The sequence below is a fragment of the Panthera pardus genome, unplaced genomic scaffold (genome assembly GCF_024362965.1).
Source record: "Panthera pardus isolate Hobbes unplaced genomic scaffold, ASM2436296v1 HiC_scaffold_13, whole genome shotgun sequence".
Classification (NCBI taxonomy): domain Eukaryota; kingdom Metazoa; phylum Chordata; class Mammalia; order Carnivora; family Felidae; genus Panthera; species Panthera pardus.
In genome coordinates, this window is record NW_026526688.1 from 141,153,172 (window position 1) to 141,179,081 (window position 25,910).

General features: G+C 40.6%; 1 protein-coding gene across 1 annotated transcript in view; it reads right to left on the minus strand.

The window, feature by feature from the left end:
* FRAS1 (Fraser extracellular matrix complex subunit 1) overlaps positions 1 to 25,910 on the minus strand; it is a 429,797-nt gene that overhangs the window by 44,104 nt on the left and 359,783 nt on the right. Inside the window, exons 48-59 of the mRNA XM_019466685.2 lie at positions 24,256 to 24,380; positions 23,837 to 23,977; positions 21,755 to 21,982; positions 19,623 to 19,736; positions 17,842 to 17,992; positions 16,277 to 16,436; positions 13,865 to 14,033; positions 11,400 to 11,646; positions 9,818 to 10,162; positions 8,094 to 8,254; positions 7,378 to 7,525; positions 396 to 601 (exon numbers count right to left, since the gene is read on the minus strand). Coding sequence (XP_019322230.2) covers positions 396 to 601; positions 7,378 to 7,525; positions 8,094 to 8,254; positions 9,818 to 10,162; positions 11,400 to 11,646; positions 13,865 to 14,033; positions 16,277 to 16,436; positions 17,842 to 17,992; positions 19,623 to 19,736; positions 21,755 to 21,982; positions 23,837 to 23,977; positions 24,256 to 24,380 — 2,195 coding nt within the window. The remainder of the gene's footprint in view (positions 1 to 395; positions 602 to 7,377; positions 7,526 to 8,093; positions 8,255 to 9,817; positions 10,163 to 11,399; positions 11,647 to 13,864; positions 14,034 to 16,276; positions 16,437 to 17,841; positions 17,993 to 19,622; positions 19,737 to 21,754; positions 21,983 to 23,836; positions 23,978 to 24,255; positions 24,381 to 25,910) is intronic.

Here is a 25,910-nt window from a genome sequence, read left to right on the forward strand (position 1 = left end):
TATACTATTGGTTCTATACCAGAATGTATGTTGCCCTGAGACAGGGGTCCAGGTATTAAAGAACTGTCTCTTCCTCCTCTAGATGACATTGGTGGTGTGTTCATCTCATGTAGTTGCAAATTCCGAGGGACCTCATTCATTTGATTTTGCCAAATTCCAAAACAGTTATATATCATTTAAATTCCTAGTTCAACCAATGATATATGTATTTATTTGGTTGTAAGTAGGATACAAAGAAGACAGCCACATAGGACAGATGATAGTATTACAAAAGGTATCAACTAGTAGAAGAATTCATAGGATGATCAGAATTTGTCAAACTGACTTCATTATGGACAAATAAAGGCATCAAGGAAAAAGAGAATCTGATCTTTCAGTATCATGAATCCACTTACTTTCTCCCCTTTCAGAAATGTAATCCGTGAAGAGTCTGCATTTCTTCTCTCCTCAAAGTCCTCCATGACCTGAGCAGAATGGCTCTGGGTATAGCACCTCACTGAGGACTCATAACTCAGGTCTCCACTCCGAATGATGGGCACCTGCAGGACACCCTCCTTCTCCTTCACCAGGAGCAAATCCTTGGCAAACTGCATGCTGGGTACTGGGGGAGCAGAAGGAAAGATGGAGGCATCATTAGTAGGAGGCAAAGGGAAGGTGGCCATAGCTCTCAGCAGCCCTCAGTAGCTCTCAGCAGCCACTTGGCAGGAAAGGTCTATGAATGGCCATCACAGGCTGGCAAATCAGAGATGGTAAGCCAATTTCAAGGCATGGTTGCTCTCAAGACAAGGGAACTGCTTCCACTGTTGAGTATGCTTCCAATGAAATAGAATCAATGAATTCTGCATCTGTTTTCTCTCAGATGCAGGGTGCAGCCCCCATCTCAAATGCAGATGAGTAATGCAAGTAGAGAAATGAGCCAGGTATAAGAAAACTTTTGGATTGAGACTTGAGTATGCAAAAGGTTTGTTTTCCTTCTGAGGCTACAAAAAGGAAAGGAGCAGCACAAGCCTCATGATAAATGGCCACTCACATCGGTCCTGGGACAGGGAAACAGTAGGGAAGAGTGGGGACATTGGTAAAGAGGAAAGTTCAGGCCTTTTTAAAGGGGGTCACCCCTCAGCTCCAGTCTTTTGTTGGCAGATATCTTATTTTCAGATGAAGCCAGAAATCTGGATTTGTATGTTGTATCTCCTAAACTTTTTTAAAAAAGCAATCAGTTACAATAGTAAAAAGAAATTCCATATAGGCCAACCTCTTTGGACCAAACAAAAGACATCCACATGCTGAATTTGGCCAGTGGGGCCCCAGTCTGTGATTACTGCTATAAAATCACCTTTTCTTTTATAGCTCACTTTTATGGTCTCATTTGACTTAGGAAAGGACCAGGGCGAAATTGTGGTTAAAAACACGGGCTCTACAGTAAACAGGCCTGAATTTCCACCCCAGTCCTGCCACCTATTAGCTGTATGATATAGAGTAATTTACTTAGATTTTATGAGTTTTTTAAATATATATAAATTGGAAATATTACTATCCAACTTATAGAATTGTTGGAAGGACCAAATTTAATGAAATAATGTATGCATGGTGCTCAACAGAGTATCTGGCGCATCACAGGCATTCAAATTTGGTAGGAATTATTATATTATGATTTGTATTGCCCCCAACTCCAAGTTTCTCAATAAGAAGAACCATTTTTTTCTCTCCTTACTTTCTACAATGGCTACAATAATGCTCCACGTTAAGACATGTCCTGTTCTGAGACTCACATCTTGTTGATTGCTGGCTATTTATTTCTTAATGAACAATACAGAGAGGTAGTCCCTCCAGTCACATGTCAGAGTCACCTGTGGCAGAAGCTGACCCTAAAACTGTAGACTGCTATTTCCTTGCTGTGTCTTGCATATGCCTTGCCACACCTGAAAGGAAGGAACCGAGAGGTGAGGACCCAGCATTCTGCAAGTCAATATGTAAAGAGCTCTGTTTGCCTCTAACTTGCCCGCTGCTCAGAACTGTTGGCACTAGCAAAAACAAAGCAAACTCCTTACTTAAGCTAAACCTAACAGTTGCCACTTACTACCAAAGAAAAACCCAGAAGATACTTCTTAAAAGAACAGTTCACCTAAAGGAAAAGTAACAACTTTGGCATTAGGACCCAAATATTAACCATTTAGGGTTCTGTCATCCAATAAAACAGTCTGTGCTGTTAAAAGGTGAGTGGCAAAAATGACCTAGCATAGAAGGACAAGAAGGAAACTGGTTGGCAGGTAAAAAGCAACACAAGCAGGAAAGCTTTTCTGCCCATGACAGATTATCTAAAGATTTGGATTGATTTTTCTTGCAGGCCCAAAAGGCATCAAGCCAGATGAGAGTTCAGTCTCTCATGGTAATGTTTGGGTTTTGTCATGTATTCATTAACCCAAAATTCTTCTTGAGCTGTGAAAGTCTCCTTTTTTTTCCTCCTTAACAAGATATTAAACTGAATTCACTCCTTCCCCTATCTGGAAAAAGGAGAGAGAGAGAGAAAAAGAGAAGGGAAGTAGGTGAATATTTCTCACGATCACCAGCCTGCCAGGAATGGTCTCTGCCTTTATGGAGCCCCTAGTCTGGTTGGAGACTGAGGCAAGAGACAATGGAAAGACAATAAGGTGGGTTGGGCAATAGATTTGTTTACAAGGGTTATGGCATACAAAGGAAAGGCCCAGCCCAAGTCAGGCACTATGTTAAGGGCTTCCATACATGTGGAATCTTCTTAACACCCCAACTATAAGCAGCAACACTGTTCTCAGGAAGTAGGAGCACTATTCTCATTTATGCCTGAATGCAGATTCCTTCTCCTTCCACACCATAAAATGGTGATCCATGAAATGGTGATTCCTCGTGGAGGTTCACAAGCTTGCACTAGGTATAGTGCATTTACTGTCAGCACATGCATCGTACACAGCCCAGTCTATAGTTATCTCATTACTGGTGTTACAGTCTTGTGTCCTGAAATAAACTGTGGGACTCTGCTCCCTGCTCTGCTGTAATCCATACAGTGCTGGGCACCAGTCTTTGACTGCAAAATATGCGCTAAATGCTATTATTCAATAATCTTCTTAGTAACTCACAAAGTAGGTGCAAATGTCACATCCTGAAATTTGAGGGCCTCTTTATGGGCAATGCTTAGATTGGAGATTTAGGAGAAATCCTGCTTCCTATTCTCTTGAGTTAGAGTAGGTAGGATATCGTGCATACACAGTGGTGTGATAAGATTGCAGCTACAAGGCCTTTCATGTCTTGCTCAGCATTCCTCTGATCCATACTAAAGTCTAACTCCAGGTGCCAGAGCAGAAGAAGAAAGTGAAAATAGGAAAATGTTCTGAGATGAGCTACTTAGATGATTTATGACCCCAAGATCACCCTGTGGAAAAAGATGAAAGACCGAAGATCACTTTGGAAGGCTGAAAGTTGACATTATAAGAATACTGAGTGACATCAAGCATCTAAAACTGCAATGTGAAAAAAGTTAGCATGGTAGGGTATAAAATCAGAAGACTGGACTTGTATAGAACAGACCTAGGTTTTAACTCTGGCCCTATCACCTCCTCTCCATGTGACCCTAGGCAAATTATTCAACCTGTTTCATAAACTGAAGAGTTTATAAAGATTAGAGAGAAGGTAAGATCTTTCTACCTTAATGTGCACATGGAGGAAACAACAAAAGTTAGCAATTCCTAGGAAGAAGGATAGCCAATAGATATAACCATTGAACACTACAATGGGTTACTGAAATAGCTTTGGGGATTTCTTTTTCTGGGATAAATTCTTGACTAAATATAGTTTGTTGTAGCCTGCTTGAAAGATGAGAAATATTTTAACATAAGCATTTTCTAAGTTTGCAACCCTAATGTTCATCAATAAAGCATGAAGAAAAATCCAAATGGAATGTTTTCTGTTGATCTAGGGCAATGAGTCTTGTATGTGTTACTGGAGTCCCACTGGCAAGTATGATAAATTACAGATGTGTCAGAAAGAAAAGAAATTAACATGTAATAAAATCTACTATGTGCCAGGTACAATGGTAGATATTTTCACATACTTTCTAATTTAATCCTTATAATAACCTTATTAGGTAGGTATTTTCATTATTTATAGATTAACAAATTAGGCTCAGTAACCTTATGTTGCTAATCTAAGGCCAAAAATTTAAAAAAGTGGTAGGGCTGGAATTATATTTTAGGTCTTCTGATTTTGCATTCCCTTTCCACTCCATCAGAAGGAAATTAAATACCTTTCATGTAAAAGCATTAGAAGCCTTTTCAAGAACAAAAAGGATAACTGAATGTCCTTCTTCTTTTTAGTTAATGAAGAAAAAAAAACATATCCCACAGATTCTACTATTGCACCAAATAGGACTAATTCATATAGCGCAAAAAGTATGAACTTGAAGCCAAAAACTTGGCCCCTCTTTGTATGAGATTTTGGGTGTTTACTCCCTTGATTCTAGTCTCCTTATCTATAAATTGGAAACAAGTATAAAACCATGAGATTATGAGCAAATGAGAAAACTCTCGTACATCACTCTGTAAATTCTCAGGTAACATGAAATATAAAATAGTATAATTGTTATAATCTTGTTCATAGTTATGAAGTTACTATTTTATGAATCACAACCCTAAATGTAAAACTTAAAACTAAAAAAATTCCAGAAGAAAACCCAGGAAAAAAAATCTTTGTAAGCCTGGGTCAAGCAAAGATTTCTTAGATACAATATTAAAAGCATAATCCATAATAAAATTATTGGTCAATGGGACTATTTCAAAATGAAAAACTATTGCCTTTTGAAAGAACAAAAAACAAGCAACAGATTGGGAGAAAATATTTGCAAAACACAAATATTTGTCCAGAATTTATAAGAATGTAATAACAGGGGGAAAAACAACTCAATTAAAAATGGGGGAAATATTTGAATAATACTTTGCTAAAGAAGATATATAGATGGCATGTAAACACCTGAAAAGATCTCAGTGTCATTAGGGAAATGACTTTCAAAACCATGAGACACCATTATCCATCTACTAGGATAACTAAAAAGAACTCGCAGAAACCTAAAAACACCAGATGTTGGTGAGGGTGTGGAGCAACCAGAATTTTCATACACTGTTGGTGGTAATGCAAAATAGTCATAACCATTTTGGAAACCAGGGTGGCAGTTTCTTAACATACAATCAAACAACCCCACTCCCAAGTACTTACTCCAGAGAAATAAAAATGTATAGTCACACAAAAAGCTATATGCAAAATTTTTATAGTCATTCCAGTCATAACTGCCAAAACCTGGAAACAACTCAATTGTCATTCAACAGATGACTGGATAAATAGGTGACTGGATAAACAGGTGATTGGATAAACAGGTGAATGGCTGAACAAATTGTAGTACATCCATATATTTGGAAACTACTCCACAACAAAGGAAATGAACTACTTATATATGTAACAACATGGATGGTTTTCAAAGGCAATATTCCAATGAAAGAAACCAGACACAAGATGCTATATTACATGATTCCAATTATATGACATTCTGGAAATGGCAAAACTGTATAGGCGAGAAACCATCAGTGGTTGCCAGGGCTCAAGATGGGGAAGAGGTTGGCTACAAAGGGGCATGAGATAATTCTATAGGGTATTGAAACTGTTCCACATTTTTATTGTGGTGGTGGCCATGCCACTGTGTGCATCTGTCAAAATGCATAGAACGATACACTAAAGAGGGTAAATTTTAATTTATGTAAGTTAGATCTCAACAAACCTAGGTACAAAATAAGATATAATTTTGGACATTTTCATTATATACATATTGTGTGTATTATATGTATGCATATGTTTTATAGATATTTCTCTTGAAGGTACACACAATAACAACAACAACAACAACAACAACAACAACAACAACACAACAAAAAAAACTGGTTAAAATGGTTGTCTCTAAGGAGACCAACCAGAGGGTTGGGAGACAGGGGTAGAAGGTAGACTTAATTTTCATAGTATACCTTTATTGTCATTTTTTAAACTGTATAAATAAATAAGTAATTTAAAAGTAACTGAAAGCATTAAGGATCACCCTGCTGGCTTCCTGTTCCTTTTTCGGTGACTTTTCACTCACTGAAAGAGTTTAATTATGGGTTCTATCGTCAACTACGGAGATGCTAATGAGGATCCTCCTGAGTTAGGGAGAAAGTTTGACCAGATCTTCTTTTCCAACTCCGGCATCTGACAATTTTTTTTTAATGTTTATTTATTTATTTTTGAGTGAGAGAAAGAGAGAATGCACGTGCACACCAGTGGAGGAGGGGCAGAGACAGAGGGAGACACAGAATCTGAAGCAGGCTCCCGGCTCTGAGCTGTCAGCACAGAGTCCATGAGCCATGAGATTGTGATCTGAGCCGAAGTCGGCCACTTAACCAACTTAGCCACCCAGATACCCCTAGCATCTGATGATTCTAAATTTCATCAATGCTTCCCAAGAAATAACTGTCCTTTCCTAGTCATCATTCTGTTACTTAGGTTAGCTCTTCAGTGGAGACTGATATTTTATTCATATACTTGTGTCTATTCATTCTTGTACATCATCCACAGGACTGCCAGTGTCAGTTTCCTCCAACAAAAACCACACCACTCCTCCACTTAGAAGCACTCCTCTCTGCTTACAAATTCCTTAGGCTGCAACATAAGACTTTTTTGAACTGGACTCCAACCTGTCTTTCCATTTCATTTCCTTCATTTCATTTCATTCATCTCCAGCCAGGCTTAAAGCAAAAGTAAGCATCTCACTGCTTTCCAAATATCCGTCTTTCAAATTTTTATACCTTATATACACTGTATCTGTCCATTTGACAAAACTTTATGTTATTACCCATTAGATAAACCCCTAATGCACCCTAAGACTGTTTAAACATCATGTCCTTTGTGATATCTGTGATTCTTCTACACATATTTGCTGTTCAGTCCCCTCTGTTCCCATAGTACTGGATTTATAGCATTAGTAGGTCATTTATATAAAATATTCTAATTTTTCTGTTTAAGGGTATGATTCCCCCAACTAGACACTAAGCTTCTTGAGGACAAGGCCCAAGTCTTATACATCTTTTTGTGCCTAGCACAGTACTAGAAACATGAATGTTTATTTCTCCTACATAATTCTATGTAAAAGAGTGTGTATACATGTCCTCACACACACAAACACACACACACACACACACACACACACACACACACACACACACGATTTATTTCTTGAATGAAACGTGGATGAGTTCTAATGTCATATACTTGGAAGATAAGGAAAAATAGAAATGTAGTCTGAGCCACCACCTGGCATCTCCAATATCTTACCATCCTGGAATGTGTCATTAATTGCAATGACAGCCTGGAAGGGTTTGGTCAGTTCGGCCCCTTGTGCTGAGCTGAGAAAAACCACAAATGTCTCCAGTCCTTCAATTACTGGATACTGAGTGTCATCCAAGATAGTCAAGGTGCAGTACTAGAAGAAAAATCATGATGTTAACTAGACTTACTGTGGTGATAATTTTGTAATATACACAAACACTGAATCATTATGCTGTCCACCTGAAATTAATAGGTTATATGTCAGTTCTATCTCATTTTTAAAAATAACATAAATATAAAAAGAAGAAAAATCAAAGCAAACCTTATAGAATGTCCAACACACAACACCCATCTGCCTTTGGGAGAGTAGGACAAAGGTGATAACTTGCTTTCTCTGGTGGTCTTATAGTAAGGTTTTTTAATTCATAAAATTATAATCTCTTTATTAAAAACTCTAGGTGTTTTGTCTCTAGATATTATCACCAAACAAGTGTAGTTCCTATCCTTTATCTGTGGTGCTGGATATTAGATGCTGACAATGTCACTTGAAGAGTTTATAGAAGATCGCTCTGCATTCGCTCTCTTGTTTGCATGTTTGTGCTTGTGAATAAAGGGAAGACAGTAATATTGTAAGTGGGGTTTAGAGCCCTCCAGAGAGTTTGGACGGCAGAATAGAGACAACGTTAACAGATCCATCTGGTCCTGGACTGCTCTGTGCTCACCTGTTCAGTGAGACCTGGCCCAAACTCCACCTTCCTAGAGCTGGGAACATAGTCAACTCCTGGAGTGGCAGAAGCTGGGTCTGAGGGCCGTGTTGCACACCAGACAGATGTGAAGGTAGAAAGGTCAGTCCCATGACGGATAACTGGAATTTTCACTGTACCTAGTGGAGACCCAGAGGTGTCAGTGGTCAGTCTTAGGGCAGAAGTCAGTGGGTTTTTGGAACAGCGTTCTCCCTCACAGTAGGAGCAGCTTTATCCTGTAAGTTTGTCTAATCCAACTTCAGTGATATCCCTGTGCTCCCTCTGAGGAAGGCTGAGAAGTGTCACCAGCCATGGTTTTACTGACACTAAGATCAAGGGAAGACATGGAGGAGGGCCTCACGGAGGTGGTACTGGAAAGACAGCCCCTAGGGAAAAGTGTTTTGTGGCTTCATGAAAGAGACTGTTCACAGGAGAAAAACAAAGTGGAGAGGGTCCATCAAAAAACATCTGAAGCCTATTTTGGGAGAAGAAACTCAGAGAGTAGGGCCTCAGGGATGAGTTGGAAAATAGTCAATTAAGAAAGAACCAGCTAGGGGACTCTATGGGGCCTGAAGCTGAATGTTTCTAATTAAATGTTCCTAACTGGGTTGATTTCCCTATTTTATCTGAGTGGTGCACACATCATTACTTAAACCATATGTGCTATTGCTTATCTTAGGAATGCAGCTCATCTTGTGGTCCACTGTAACATCACACTTCATAGTGTCCTAACGATGCACAGGTAGATTTTTAGCTATTTTCACAATCAAGGTTAGAGAAAAGCTACATGAAAATCCCATCAAACCATATTTTCTGGCCAATAAGCTGTGAGGTTGACAAGTAGTCATCACTGAGTATTTGGCATATAGGAAAGAAAACATGGTACAGGAAACGTCTACGTTCTAATCACAGCTCTGCCATATTAATTACTGATCTCTGAAGCTTTATTTCACCTCTCTGAGCTGCCATTTGCTCTTCTATTTAATGTTCTCTTTTCTACAGAAGGTTAAATGAGAATGTATGGAATGCAGATGGCATGGTACCTGGCATTCAGTAAGTGCTCAAAAATATGAGTTCCCACTATCCCTCAGAATATCACCTTCAAAGAAGTGAATGGCCTTGACCAGGTGGCTCAGATCAGTGGATGCTCAGCACAGCTGCTGCCCCTTCTGGTAATATGTCTGCTAGCAGCATGCAGAAGACATTGAGACCCTTGTGGCGCCAAAAGAGGGAAAGGTGCCTGGGTGGAAGAAATATGCCCACTGATTGCTTAGGGGTATTATATGAAGGAGAAAGTTTCATTTGTTAAGACACTGAAACTTTGGAATTTATTTGTTCTGGCAGCTAGCAGTATGCTAAATAACTTACTCCCGTCCCCACCAGATCACATTCTTGCCTTCATAAGCCGAAGTGCTTAGTACCATGCCCTCCCTCCGGACCACAGAGATCAGCCAATGAAGCCCTATGCCAGATCCCTCCCTGTCATCAGTAACCAGGGCAAGAAAAGTGGAAGGGATTCTCTATCCTTCACTACCTTCCTTTCTTGGTCTTAATGCATAGTATTACATGTCTCAGACCGACAAGGGTGTCACTGAGGAATGGCATTCTCAAATGCCCTAAGAACATTCTCAAAACTAAGAGGAAATTGTTCAAGGAAGAGATAAGGAAATGGGTAATGGAACCCCAGAGATGCTCTCTATTACCTGCATCCTCGCTGACAGTGAAAGCCGTGTTGCCCAGGGACACAGTGGAGGCATCATTGGGACCACTAATGAGCACCTTGGCCGACGCTACCCTTCCGATGCGGGCATTGTCAGAAGCATCTGCCAGGGCAATCTCAAACTCTTCTTCCTCTTCATACTCACTGTCATCAATGAGCATGACATCACAGGTGGACATGGTGACACCAGGCCCGAATATCACACGACTGTCAGCAGACATCCCTCTAGATTTAAAATCAGAGCCCGATTCTAGAGCATAGAGGCTACTTCCCATAGCTGACTTAGGGATTGTGTAGCAAATTGCAGATACGATGCTGCTTGAATCCCCTGAAATACAAATGGTAAGAAAACCAAAGCATTTGAATGAGCACTTCTCAAATTCTAAAATTGCTGATAATTTGGTAAGCTTGGTTCCCTCTGACACATTCCATCACTATTTCTGCTTAAACTCTGACATGAAACCTTCCTGCACTGCAGTTTCTTAAGCCTGTGGTATAAACCACTTGAGGATTTAATATACCCCAGATACTTCGCCAAACAACTTAAAATGGATTTCCTATTCCGTGAATTTTGTGCTCTGTTAATTCACAAGACTCATTGCCCACCATCTAAGACCACAGCGGGTAGAAAGATAAGAGACATATTTGGTACTTTAAGTAGCAAAGTAATTGTGTCCCGAAGGTAGTGATCTGAGCACAGTTCACCGCCTTTCTGAATAAACTTCTGCACTTTAATTCTCAGGGAGAAATTGGCTTGTTTAAAAAAAGAAAAACAAAACAAAATAAAACCTGCCTCTCTGTACAAATGACTTTGCTTATTAGTGCTGCCACGTCCCTGGAAGACAGCCTGTTCTGGGCCTGGCTTGCTGGCCCAGAGCAATCAATGGGGCTTACTTGTTTTCCAAGTGGCATCACTAAGGGTTTGCATTATCTACAGTGTTTGTTACACTAATACCCAGTCAGCAGATTCAATAAAAAATCTGACCTCATCACTTATAGTCATGTTCTGGTTTTGAGTAGGGGATTTCATTTCCATGAGTTTTAAAGTCTCAATATTGCATGATCATAAATGCATATGATCTTTGTTTTGTTTTCAATCCCTCAAGCATTGCCTTTCATTTCTCACACACAGTTTATCTCTCATCTGAGCCCTATCTGTGACAGTCACAAAGGAAAATCTTTAAACATATTTTCTGTCTTCCAAGACTAAGATGAGAAGCCATCTCTTACAAACTTCCCTGCTTGACCAAGGCTACTAAATATTTATAGATCGGGTGATTGATGAAGAATTCTAAGTTCATGAATAATTTGCAAGGCCAAATATAACCAGTCTTCTAATCCCATTAAAGAATAAATGGGAGCACTAACAACTTGAACTAAGAAGAGGAGCCTTCTGATAGTACTCACTACAGGTAGGATCACTATTAGAGTTGTTCTGGGAATTAAACATGTAAAGCACTTACACACAGAAGTTAATACGGTACATGAGCACTTGGCACATAAAAAGGATGCAAAAAAATGTTAGCTATTATTATAGCTCGTTGTCACTTTTGGCACCAACAGACCTTTTCTTTCAATAGGTGCAAACAGAAAACCAGCGCTCTCGTTGACCCGGTAGGTCTTCTTATCAAACTCTAATGTGGGTTCATCTTCAGTGTCATTGATAATGACCTTCGCCTGGGTGAACTCCCCTAATAGGGCATATGCTGGCATGCTGAGCTCCACGGTGAAACTCTCAACATTCTCAAACACATCATCATCATTGATGATAATGGTGCAGGACTTGGTATCCTCTCGCTCATCAAACTGCACCTGTCAAAAAGGAAACAGCAAGGAGTTACATTGTGCTTCAGATTCCCCTGCTATGCTCCCCTAGATCATCCTGGGAAAAGGGACCCAAGCCTAGTGGGCAGAGCACTGAATGAAATAGCTGGTTCTTCTACCCCAACTTCTTGCTGTATCACCTGGAACACTTAGCTACGTCTTCCTATTCTTCATCTATACATTGGAGCTGATTTACTGTATAGGGACATGGAACGCAAAGATACCTCCTACTATCTGGTGACTGTAGAAAAACAGGTTGGTAACTATTCATATCTTATTTTATTAATTCACTTGGAGCAAGAGTGATTTGATTACTCATGTCCCCTTCTATTTGTGGCAAGTTTACCTGGAAAGATCTTTGAACTTGGAGTGTGAAGTTCTGGGGGTCTCAAGTTGGGATAGTCTATGAATTTTTACAAATATTGGATTCCTCATCAGCTAAATAATAATTTCACACACTTATTTCACATATTTACTGGGAGGACTAAAAGACACAATGTATAATGAAAGTTTGAAGTATATTTTAAAGCACTGAACAAATGCGAGATATTATCCTCATTACCATGGTTATACTGTTTTTACACAGTCAAAATTGACATAGAATCTCAGTGTACTGGATAATGGAGTTTGAATCCAGAGAAAGTTACATTATGAACAAGCCAGACTAAATTTTAACATTATATTTAACTAAATCCTTTGTCATTAAGATAGGATAGGTCTATAATGTATATGAATTTAGCCTGATACAAGACAGAGAAATTATTTTATATTCACACAATCATGAACTTATAGGGATTTATTCTGTTTTTACTTTGTCTTAAAAAAAAGATAAAGATGAAACCTTGAAATGGAACCAGGGTTATGGATTTATTCAAAACCAAAAGGTTAGGGAATAGACCCAGACTGTACTTTGTATAAACTGAGATAGCTAAAATATGTAAAATAGTCATCAATCTCTAGGGACACACAAATCTGAAAAACACATAATTTTCATCAGCAGAAAATTACTATTCCATATCTAATCAACTAATCAAATTAAGTTTTACTAAGCTCCACATTTCAAAACACTCCATAGATCTCTATTTAGCTCTAGAACCCACTGCCTTTTGTCTTTCCTTGACAAACACAAATAACTGTTCTTATTATTTTTCTAAAAGATTCCTTGTTCTTTTCTCATTCCTCATTTAAATTGACCTCAGCCCAGCTGAAATGCCTCAAAGAGAGAGCCCATTCCTCTTTACAGAGATTTACGATGTCATTAAGAATGGTGAAACTACTTTGCAAAAACACTGAAGAAATACCTAGTAAGTGCCAGCTATTGTACCATATGTAAAAGATGGCAAACATGGGGCATCCTGCCATAAGGGACTTTACTGTTTAAGTCCTCTTCCTCTCTCTTTTGTGTTTACTCTCTCCACTCTTTGCCTCATCCCCACCCTGGCTCTAGTTACCACCACTGTGGTAGAGACTTGCTCAGGCACCTCTGCCCCAGCTGCTCTCTGCACCCCCTGCCAACTGCTGCCACCACCACCATCACCATCACCACCACCACCACCACGACTGTGGTCCTCTCGATCCTCTCACAATCTCAGGCACCTCACACTCGGCCTGTCCGAAGAAGCACAGCCGAGACCAGTCCTTGCCAAACCTGCTCCTCTGGCAGTGTGCTCTCCCAGCAAGGGGCATCACCATCCATCTCCCACTTCTGCCCACTGTCTAATCCACTGTGAAATTCTACCAATTCTTACTCATCTGTTCAATCCACCCACTTGTCTCCACTTTCACTCCATAACTGAAACTCAAGCTCCCATTATCTCTCACCCAGGCTATTCCAAGAGCTTCTCAACCATCTTCCTGTACTCTCTCTTCCCTTCTCAGGTAGAGAAGGTGAGGGGAGAGGAAGGGTTTGGATGCCAAAGGTCTCACACAGAACACAATGGAGACTTTTTGTGGTCATGAAGCAAAATGTAAAGACTGAGAAGCTAGACAACTTAGACAGTTAAAACTTACACAGAGAGTAGATTAACTGGGAGGAACTAGGCCCTGTGAGAAGGGAACACAGGAAAATCACTTGAGGAAGGGCACCAATGGAAAGGGAAGAGGGGTAAAACTTAGGGGCAAGGCGCCTCAGTTGCCAATGACCACAGTGCTGCCCTGGTGGAGCCAGCTGGCGCTCAGGAATCAGAGGCCTCCTCACTCATCCTACCTGGCCAGCATATTCCACATAGTCCTGCTGTCCTGGCTGGAAGCTGACTCCGGAGCTGGGGCTGGCAGTCCCTTGCTCAGTGCGACACAGGACGATGGCATACTGGTTCAGGTTCCCAGTCCTCTGCACCGTGACGCTGACAGACCCCGCTTTCTCACTCACGTTGTAGCTGGAAGCACACAAAAAGGTGGTCTCTGAAATTGTGAGCTGGGGCTGTGAAGAATCCACTTGTTTAATGCCTGTCTCTCCTGGTTGGTTACTGGTGTCAGGTAGTTCATAGAACAGGAAGTTTAGTTTCTTTAGGAAGCCAGGTTATAAACTGAGGAAATGTGTTCACCTGGAATAGTCACAGCACCAAGTGACCAAGAAGGCTGTGGATGCAGAATGGTATCTGCCCTGTTCTCAGAGCGAGTTGAAAGTCATTCAGAAAATGAGCAGCACATAGGAGCTATGCACGTTGTACTTCAAAACACAGAGGAATGACAATCTCTCCCTCATGTGCTAGAGTAACTAGAATAGTTCAGTGGGTTCTTAGGAAAGAAAGCTGCTTGGAAGACAATTAATGACTTAGCTCGGGTGGAAACTGACTGGACCAGATCTCCAGGAAGTGTGCAAAGGAGCCGGGGTGGTGGCAGAGAATCAGGCCCACATAACAAAGGTGTTAAGACAAATGGAGCTTTGTGACACTGGGGAGTGACAAGGTTCTACAGACTGAACATGTCCCCCCAAATTCATATGTTGAAATCCTAACGACAATGTGATCATATTTGGGAGGTGATTAGTCATGATGGTGGAGCCCTCATGAATGGGACTGCTCCCCTTATAAAAGAAGTCCAACAGAGCTCCCTGGTCCTTCCAGTATGTAAGGACACAGGGAGAAGACAACCGTCTATGAACCAGGAAGAGGATCCTCACTAGTCACCGAATCTGTCAGCACCTTGATCTAGGATTTCCCAGCCCCCAGAACTGTGAGAAATAAAGTTCTGTTGTTTGTAAGCCACCCAATCTATGGTATTCTGTTATAACAGCCCAAACAGTTTAAGACACAGGTTTAACTTAGCTTGCTGCTATGAATTTGTATTGCTTTTGCAAAGTAGAAGGCAAACTATCCATGTGTCATTAATTCATAATAAGTATCTAGGTTTAGAAAAGCCATAAGTGAGTGGGGCCTGAACTGGGCCTTGGTTTTCATCCCTGAGGATGATGATCACAGGTTCATTTGCCTTGCCCAGAGCCTACTTATGTCTTGTTGCTGTGAGGGTTGTAGGCAAAGTGCCCCTGATAGGTCAGTCCTCATTTCCAGGTTTGGGACACTCTGTACTATTCAGCCCATTAAAAGTTGGAGGCTTGTCCAGAAAAAGTGATCAGGTTTAGTCCATTTATTTAATTTTTAAGGAGATACAAACAAGAGAAAAGTAACAGCAGAACTTACATATAAAAAGTTGATTATAATGTTCCACTAACTTTTCTAAGTATGTGTGACTAAGACTGGAACAGCCCAGGACTGGGCACATGAAATCAGGTTTGTAGGTTATCCCCTAACCCCCATTCCAACTTTCATCTGAATTATCATGAAACTGATTTCTTAGAGTAGTGAGTCTCTGAAATGTAGATCGAAAGAATTACCTCCTGCCCTTCCCCTGCTCGCACTCTGTCTCTCTCTCTCTCAAAAATAAACAGTAAAAAAAAAATTTAAAGAATTATCTCCCCCACAAAATTATAACCCTAGTTATAATCTGACCTCTAAAAATCAATACTGTGCTTGCATATCTTTACCAAAATTGGTGCCTACTTGCCTCTCAACCACCCAACAGGCTATAAAAGCACCTTAAAAGAGTTACCTATATTAGGCTATGAATTTGTTCCAAAAGATATAGAATTCTATGAACACCAAAGGAACTAGGGGGAAAATACAAGCCCAAGAACAGAGAGAATGTAGGGGGAAGGCAAAGATGTTGTTATTATGAGCCAGTGATTACTTTCAGAACTTGAATGTGTATTTTGTTTCTTATCAGTTCGACTGTATTCTAAAACTTGAAGACAGAAGCAAAAATAATTGTAGGAGATGCAGTAAAGCACAATGGTTAAGATCACTGGACTTTAACCCTGGTTTTACCACTTTTTAGCTATGTGACTTTGGGTAAACTAGTTAACCTCTTTCTGTCTTCATTGCCTTGTTCTCGTGGGGATAACAATAGCACTCACCTTACAACCGCAAGTAGTAAACAAGATGATGTATGTCAAGTGCCTGATACAAACAGTATTAAAAAAAATTGGTGATGTTATTTTTATTATTGTTATACCCACCACCAACATCATCAGATAACTAGAATTTATCCCCTGGTACTTCAATCTGATTTCCTCTGTTTGCCTGATATATTTCTCAAGAATGAACACCAATAACCCTTGTACCTGGTATATTTAAAACTGATGAGGGACCATTGAACATGGAACACATTGTCGCTGACCACATTGGGTTTACTGTCTTTCACCAGAAACTGAAAACTATCCATCATCTCATGGATCTTCTCCTTGTGCAACACATAACGGATCAATCCCAAGTTCACATCCTCTGTGAGAAAAAACACATGGTGAATTAACTGGGGAAGTAAAGGCAGTCTTGTAGATTCCACACTAATGTACCCAGTTTATTCTTCTAATGGGCTGCAGACAGAAATTAATGTCCTAAGAACAAAAAGGGATAGTAGTCTTAAAAATAAATGTGTCTTCCAGATTTTAAAATAAAATCCTATAGCTCTGTGTGACAAAAGAGGGTACTTAGGTACAGAGAGTACCTTATGTTGTTGTAAAATGAGAATCCCAGGGTCTTGGCAAAAAAGGACTTTAATGAATCTCTCTGGAATGTTAAAGGCAAATCTGAGAGCTGACGGAGAAAAGTCTTTGATTCCATCCTCATGCTCATACTTACCCCTACTTCTTCCTAAATAAGGTTCTTTAGAAGGTACGTGCTATTAAGAAAAGCTGGGGTGTATTAAAACAGCTCATACATAAGGCACAGAAAATATGCTCTCTTCTGGGAAAGAACACAAGATTGAGAACAGGAAGAAAAGGGAAACATGGTGCCTGAGTTGTAAGGTGTAAGTTTTTGCAACGACTGCTTGAAGTAAGGTCCATTCTCAAAAGAAGTCTAGAAGAGTCTGACATACTTATAAGAAACTAAAATACAGAATGGTCCTTGATGTGATTCAAAATAGGAAAATACAGGGGCGCCTGGATGGCTTGGTCAGTTAAGCGTCCAACTTCGGCTCAGGTCATGATATCACGGTCCGTGAGTTCGAGCCCTGCGTCAGGCTCTGTGCTGACAGCTCAGAGCCTGGAGCCTGTTTCAGATTCTGTGTCTCCCTCTCTCTCTGCCCCTCCCCTGTTCATGCTCTGTCTCTCTCTGTCTCAAAAATAAATAAACTTAAAAAAAAAATTTCAAAATAGGAAAATACTTCTGTTGAGCAACCTACCCGTGTTGATTTTAATTACTTTGCTGAAGACTTAAAAGACAATCCATAACCCTTAGAGGACAAAAATAAACCATACAGGATCACAGATATTTCATAAAGTATAGTGGTTGTTTTTAAAGAAAACCAAGTATGTTGTACCCCTGAAACTCATGTAACATTGTGTGTCGACTATGCTTCAATTTAAAAAAAAGGAAGAAGAACACCAATCAATATGTCATCTTTCTACTAAATCTTGCCAAAACCTAAAGCATTTGGGAGCTGAGGAAGCACGGTAAGGACAAAAAGAAAAAAAAAATTTTTTTTTTTGCCATAATTCAGAGTAATAGGAAAAGGAAATCAGGAAAAGTAAAATTCCAAAGCTGGATGGTTAGACACTAAAAGATCTGTTTGTTTACAAATAAGTTACATGGGGATAAGTAACTGGAAGTGGTTGTGAGAAAAGATCAGGGCGGTGGGGAGAGTTAGAACAGATTTATCCCATCTCGTGGGTCCCTGAGTCCCCACCTTGCGTGAAAGTAACAGTAGTTCTGCCAGGCTGGAGCCTGCTCTCCACGTAGCCATGCTTGGGGCCCGCTGTTATCTCATAGACAAGCTGCAGGTCCTCTGTGTCCGGGTCCATGGTCAGCAGTTCCTTCTTGGTGATCAGGTTGGTTGCCTGGAATAGAAACCCATTACATTTAATTCCTGAGGTGGGAATAAAGCCAGAACAAGACCCTCTGACTCAGAATTAATTCAGTTCAACAATGATTTACTGAGCGCATTTACTGCATGGAAAACTCTGTCAGGTTTGAAGAGGTATGAGGACAGCAACCATCCCAGCCTCTGTGCTTGAGGTGTTCACACTTTATTGGGAAAGAAAGGTTCATGAGCAAGGTAACTCTTGTGGCAAGAGCCATAATAGGAGATACAAAAAGAGTACTGTACACTTTTTGGGAGTGGAGAGATTAATTCCATCTGGACTGGAGGAGAGATTTGAGATGGTGGGAAAGGTTGGAACTTTGAAACAATGATAATATACAGGGAAGATGGCCACTTTATACCTTATAGGAGTCAATTATAATGCTTGAAATTGAGTAAGATAAATACCCAAATATTGCCCAAATACACTGGCTAAACTTTAATTCTCTCATTTATCAAATATTTAGTAAGAGCAAAGGTTTGGGAGAAAAAAAAGAGTATTCAACAGTATTAAATATTGTAGATCTAATTGAGTAAAGACATGTAAGTGACCTTTGGATTTGGCAAAATAAAGGTCATTGGTGACTTGATAAGAGTTATTGCAGTAGGATAAAAGTGGGAAGTAGAAAACCAATTGGAGAGTGTTGAGAAGAGAATGGGATGGTTCTGAATACGGGGAAAAAAATGAAATAGGGGATGAGAGGAGTTTGTACTAATTTGAAAAAATCCCAACCAGTTCAATAGAAAACTATAGCACAGCAGCTACATATACAGCAAACTAATTAGCTCCATGGAGATGAGAAAATCCACATCCTAGAGGGGATACCACACACAAAGAAAGGACTCAGTGCATATGGATTTAATGCTTGATATATAACCAGGTAAGAATTGTGGCATATCTTAAAAAGACCAAATTGGGATATAGGAGGAGAAAGGAATTTGTAAAGTAGAAGTCCTTTGAGGATACTCACCTACAAAATACTCACTTTCTTCTCATCAATGCTTCCTGAAACCCATCCTCCCCTTCTTCTAGTTAACAAACTTTTAGCTGAGCCAGCTAGAGACTATTTCCCAGCCACTTATGCAACAGATGGAGCCATATGACCAATTTCTTGCCAAAATAATATGAGTGCACGTGATGTATTTAATTTCTGTATCACTTGTTTAAAATGAAGTTCCTTGCCCTCTACTTCTCTATTTTCCTCTTCCTATGGGCTGGAATATCAATGAATAGCTTAAGAGTTTTGGCTATGTTGTTAACAGCAACAACCCAGCGATGCAGAACAATAAGACAGAAGGAATCAGCATCTCTGAACGGTCACGTAGAGCCCTAGACTGCCCACTTACTTCCACTCTTTATGTGAGAAAAAAAAGAAAATAAATGTCTATCTTGTTCGAGCTTCTGTATTTTGGGGAGTCACTTTGTAAGAACATCTTAGACTATATACAATCTTAATGAAACTCATGGAGCTTGCCAATCTTAGAAAAATCAGCTCCCTTAGGGAGGGATAAATGTGAATGGAACTGGACTTCTATCCCCAAGTTGCTCTGAATAAGGACAGAGCCCCAGTTGGTTCATGTGAATGTGGCAGATGGAAAGGCCTTACCTTGCCATCCATGTACTCCAGCCACTGGAGCCCCAGGTTGGTAACAATTCTAGGGGTGCCATCATCTACTGGGAGGATGTCCACTTGGAACTGCTGAGGTGCTGCTGTCATAACCTGTGGGGGAAGCCAAAAGAAAAAAGTCATGATTCACAGACGTTTGAAATATGTCAGGTCTGGGACCTACAGAGTTGCAACCCCTGAAATCTGATGGCACTTTAGCATGGGTGACTGAGCCAGTTTCCTGCTGCTTGCCCCCCTTGGCATGAGGCCCCCCTTGGCATGATGACTGAGAAAGTGGGGACAATATGACAAGGAAAGCAAGGAAAGTGGCACTTTCCTGCAATTCCACCTGCTAAGGAAGTTGACTTTCCCACACCCATGCATTCCTTAGCTGTGGTCAGTATTGCATTATTTTCCTTTCGATGACTCTTGTTAACATTTTCATGAGAGGTGGACTAAACTCATCATTAACAGGTTAATGTCAAAGTCCCCAGGTGTGATTCTGCCAGATGTGAAAAGACGTTTCATGGGACGATATTCTCTTCCTTTCTTTCCTTTTTTTTGAGGGAGAACTGTCCATAGGGGGAAAGGGGCTGAGGAAATCAAGAATAAAAGCGTTTGTGGGAATAGTGAAAAGAAACTGGTCTATAATTTCACCGTCACACGGATACATGTCCACACACACACACTGCACGTACGTGGTCTGCTCTCAGAACCTCACTGTTCCTTAGAAAATAAGGCACACCAGCACACAGGGCAGCAAGCCACTGGCTTTTCAATCTTCTGCAACCATCCTAAATAATTTCCATTTCAAAAATAATACAGTCCCTCTGGAGACTACTATGACCTTTTGTGTTTATCAGAGAGGTAGCCTCTTGCTGATTCATCCTGAAATCTTTTTCTCTTCTCAAAGTCAAATTAAGTTGGGGAGCAGCTATGGTTTAGAAGAGAGAAAATAAAAGTGATGATCTGCCAGACAGTGACGCAGTGCAGACACTGAAATGGCAGGCAATCCCAAGAGGCGTCTCACCGGCACCTGGGCCAGCTGAGAATGACCTTCACACAGGCTGTCTCTAAAGGATGCAGGGGGATCCTTCTTCCAGGAAAGGAATCATGCCCATGCATCATCAGAGTAGGAAAGGATTCCGCAGGACTGAGAAGTTGACCCTTTTGTTATCCTGAAATACAGTCGGGTGTGATCATGCTGCTCAGTAGAACTGCTTCTGCGGAGTCAGACACAGATGCCTGACATGCAGCCGTGTCCTCGGGCCCACCTTCTATCAGAGTTGCAATTATTCCCAGGGGTTATGATACTGCTGGAAATCTGGCTGAGGAATAAAGGAGTGAGTAAGAACTGCAGGGAAGGTAGTGGAGAATGGAGAAATTCTCTTAGAGAAAAAGTTTGACAACTTTAGGACCTTAAGAGAAAAACACTGTTAACCTGTTCCACGAGCTGGTCCTAAAATGATGACAATGATGATGATACTATAGCCACAGTTTATTGAATGTTTCCTATGCTTCCTGTGTAAGGCACTGCGTTAAGTGCTTTACATATATCATAAAGGCAGATATCATCCCCATTTTACGGACAGGGAAGCTGAGGCTTAGGAAGGGTAAATGACTTACAAAGACATTTCAGCTAGTAAGTGAGAGAGCTAGAATTTTAATCAGTGTCTTTTGGACACTGATTAAAAGCCACACTCTTAACCAGGTTATTCTTTAGGAGATTGAGAAACTCTGGCTGACTGAGGAGGCACAGAAAAGAAAAAGACAATCTAGAATCATATGAGATTATTGAAAAACCGGATGAAAGGAGTCAATGGGTGGGAAAAAGGAAAAGGGAAATAATGACAGTCATAATAACAATAACTATCACCCTTTCTTGTGCATGCTATTTGCCAACAATATTATACACTTTCTGTGGATTACCTCCTTTGAGCCTTAGACTAACTGAAATTGTACCCATTTCACAGGTAAAAAGCTGAAGCTTAGAAAAGTTAAGTGATTTGCCCAAGGCCAATTAGTGACAATAAGAACATTGCTATTCTTGGCCTAAAAATGCCATGTTCTGCCTCTGGACAAACTCGGGCACACTTTGCTGTGTCTCCCTCCCCACTGTCTTTGCCCCTCACCTCTTTTCCTCCTTCCTCAATGATAAAGAAGGGGTTTGTCCCATCAGCCACAGTGAAGGTGAAGTGGTCTCTGAGGGAGTTGCTGCCATCATGGCTGTAGCTGACCCGGTTCTGGTAGATGTCTTCCATAGTGAAGGTGGAGGTGTGCCAGAAATGCTGCCCATTGGTGGTCCGCTCGATGGTGCCATGGCGTGGAGGCTGCACAATGGCGAACGTGACAGATTCGGCCTATTGAGGGCATACAAAGCCAGGGGAGAAGAGAAGTTTGTAGCAGAAACCAGATTTGTGAGTGATGGCCAGCAGGTGGTCAAGGATACCTACACCTAAAGATGTTTATAAAATAAGGATTGCATTTGCCTTATAGGTGCCAAAAATAAAACTAAGGAGAGAAACTATATCGGTTACTACAATTGAACTTATGTTCTGGTGCCTTCTGGTGTCAGAAGAAGACTTTTAGATTTGTCTTTTAAGGGTCAAAGAGGAAAACCTGAATTTCTTAAAAAATTTTTTTTAATGTTTATTCATTTTTGAAAGAGAGAGAGAGTGAGTGAGCAAGCAGGGGAGGGGCAGAGAGAGAGGGAGACACAGAATCCAAAGCAGCTCCAGGCTCTGAGCTGTCAGCATGGAGCCTAATGCAGGGCTCGAACCCACAGACTGTGAAATCATGATCTGAGCCGAAGTTGTCCGCTTAACCAACTGAGCCACCCAGGCACCTCAAAAGCCTGAATTTTTAACCTCTGCCAAGATGATAGGAACTAGACTTTTAAAACCATTCATTTCCTTCCTAACCTTTTCTCCACTTTCCCAAAACTCCCATGTACAGAATCCCATATGCGACAGAACATAAGCTAATTTCCCCTGTCTAGTTGTGGCTTCTAGGGTGTCACATAGAAGAAAAAAGAAAGATGTAGAAAACTCTGTTCAAGACTTTCCAATGATTTCCCACCAACTTAGAATAAACGCGAAGGCCTGACTTGGGCCAATGAGGCCCTCTGTGGCCTAGTGCCGGGTTTCCTCTCTGGCCCCATTCCTCTTTTCTCCTGCTTGCTTACTGGGTTCTGGCTTCTTGGCTTCTTTGTTGTAACTCAAAGGTTCCAAGCACCTTGACTACAGGCCTTTGCACTTCTGGTTCTTCTTCCCAGAGAGTGATTCTTTCGGACAACTGCATACCTTGTTCTTCCACTTCATGATATCTCTGCTCAAATATCAGCTCCTCAGAGAAGACTCCCCTGGCCACTCTGTCTAAGATAACACACCCTTCAATCTTGATCTCCTTTGTCTTGCTTCATTTTAATTCATAGCACTTATCCTATCTGACATGATGTTTATACATTCTTTCTTGTCTGTTCCCTTAACCTAACGCTGAAACTTCCCAAGCCTGGAACTTTGTTTTGTTCACAGCCCTCTATTTAGCATCTAGAGCAAAGCCTGGCACTTACTAGGTAATCAATGTTTTTGAGAATAAATGAACGATTGAGGACTGGCACAGGGAAAGACACACAGAACTAATGAACAAATGCTATGGTACTCTTCTATGGGAGAGCTAAATCATGCCAGAATGTTAGATACTTTAACTTGAAAGCATCATGAGATTTAGAGTTTAGTCTCTATGTGCTCTGTTTTACTGAATAAAGCCTAGTTCTGTAAGGATGCTCAAATTTTACTAATCAGTTGTCATTCACAGAAGTCTGAATGAAGCAGGTAAAATGATAGGAAAAATGAATAGGTGTCCAAAACACTTGTTCACTCTAATGAGAAAAAATAAAAAAAAAAAATGGGTAAAATGCCATCAATCTAATTTTCTATGAATCATGATTTAAAAAATCAGCATGTTAAAGGATTATTACATGTAATCAGGGGAGAGAGAGAATGTTATTTTGGATTTGAGAAAGTGTTTAAAAACAATTTGATCTCAAATATTATTAGTTTCTATTTTCTAGAAGGCCACAGTATCTTCTAGTTTTTAACCCTTCAAGGATGCCTGCATGAACCTTACCCTTCTGCCCTACTCTCAGGATGCATAGTCACAAAGCAACAGACCAGCCTCTCATTCAACCAGAGAACCAAGTGGAGTGCTCTTACCTCTGTGTCGGCATCCACTGCCTTGAGCTCAAACTCTGTGATGGTCTTCCTCACACCCTCCTGTACCCGCATCCCCGAGTTCTGTACAACAGGAAGTGAATCATCCACAGGGCGTATGGTGATATGGAAAGTCTGCGTCACCTAGATGGCAGAAAGTGCAGGTGGGACAACTGTCCTCAGCACCCACCCATGGAGAAGGTAGGTGCTTTTTCTACTTTTCCTTTCACCCATTCCCGGCATGACTGACTGATTTGGAATCCAGGGTGATTTCCCTTTGGCGAGAGCCCCAGGGCTGTCAGAAGCCGCCACTCACCTTGGGTGAGAGTAGGGGAAGGTGAGGCTTGCATAGTTGCTTTGCATCAAGGAAGACTGTGCAGAATCAGCACCCATTCACTGAGGGAATAGAGTGCCTTGCCTACCTCGCTGACTCCATCTGAGAGTGTGAAGCTGAAGGCATCTGAATGTTTCTCAGTCTTACTGGAGTGGATATATTGAATGTTTCGTGAAGTCAAGTCAGCTTGAGTAAAGGAATTAATCTGGATACCTAGCAAAAGGGGAAGAGAGAACCAGAGAAAGGATGTCAAAATGCTAGCCATACTTCTCATACTAGAGAAATGCCATACTCTCATCACACAGAGTCCTTTGTATTTCTCTCATAGCATTTATATGCTTCTCTCTGAGACGCTGTGTTAGAGTTGTTTGTGTGTGTGTGTGTGTGTGTGTGTATACAACAGCACACGTTCTGTGGGAGCACATGTTAACTTAATTATCTAGTTTCTACTATGTGCTAAGCCAACAGCAGGTGCTCAATAATTGTTCCTCTCCTTTCTCTAGGGGTTCATGTATGCAGGTCAAATCTGTGAAAGGTAGAGCCATTGCCTTAGTCTCCAAACTCCTCTCTCTTAAGTTTTATATTCCCCTATAGCCTCAGAGTCCTTTCTGAAAACCTGCCCTAATTTTTAATATTGTGTCATGACTTAGCTTTTGAACACTGGAGTCACAGGGCTTGGCTACACATAGCCTTTTTTCTGTGATTAGTGAGCCTGGCATCCAAGATTTCATTGGATATTCTTCAAGGTCCCTTTCAACTCTCTGGTGTACGATTCTAGCTTCTCACATACCACTTTAGCCAGGCTGGCAGTTACAAAACTTACTGTATGACTTTGGGGTTTGAGCAATAATTCCATCTCAACTCTAAAATGACCTAAAAAGCCAGTATCCTTTAAGAACATGATATAGAGAAAACACGTTACAGTTTTTTCAGTCATTTTAAAACTCAAAACAAAACAAAAAAACCTAAAGTGATTTTAGATAACACCCATATCCCACAAATGAATAACATCTTATGTTTTTAAATGTCCGACAATATTTTATCAAAACAGCCCAGACTTCTTGCTCCTATCTTAGGGCTTTGGGCTTCCGTGGTTCATCCTCTGGTGTTAGCCAAGACTGAAACGAACCCATATCAAATGTAGTTTTAGTCCCTCAGCACAAATTCCCTCTTTCTGTTTCTGGGTGATGGGGTATTAATCCATGAATCTGGTCTTTTGGTTTGGTCCTGAAATTCATTTGCTGTTTCCTGGAATTTGTTATTTGTCATTGTTAATCCTGGGGAAACCAATTTGTTGTTTTAGCAAAAAAACCCAAAGAGATTCTACTTTGACTGTTTTACATGTAACTGTGGCATCAATATCACTGCTTTATCTTTAAAAAAGAAAAAAAAAATCAACCCACATGGTTTATACATTTACAACTCTCTTTATCATTTGAAATTTGTTACCTAGATACAACAGTCTCCTGGATACTGGGGCATTATTTTTCTGATGAGGAATTTTATATTTCTGTGCTTGCTACATCAGCTCTTGACAGGCAAAAAATATAGCCTCCTGTCTTATCGCTTTGTCTTGTGGCTCTGGACAGAAATCCATACCATTCTTTAAAAATTTAATAACTTCAGACTGGCTGCACTGAGAAATTTAAATCTTTTTCCCTGCTGTGAATCCATCCTCACAGCTCATGGGAAAATTCTTGTATGGATTCTCGCAATCAACTGGTCACCTAATTCACTGTTCCC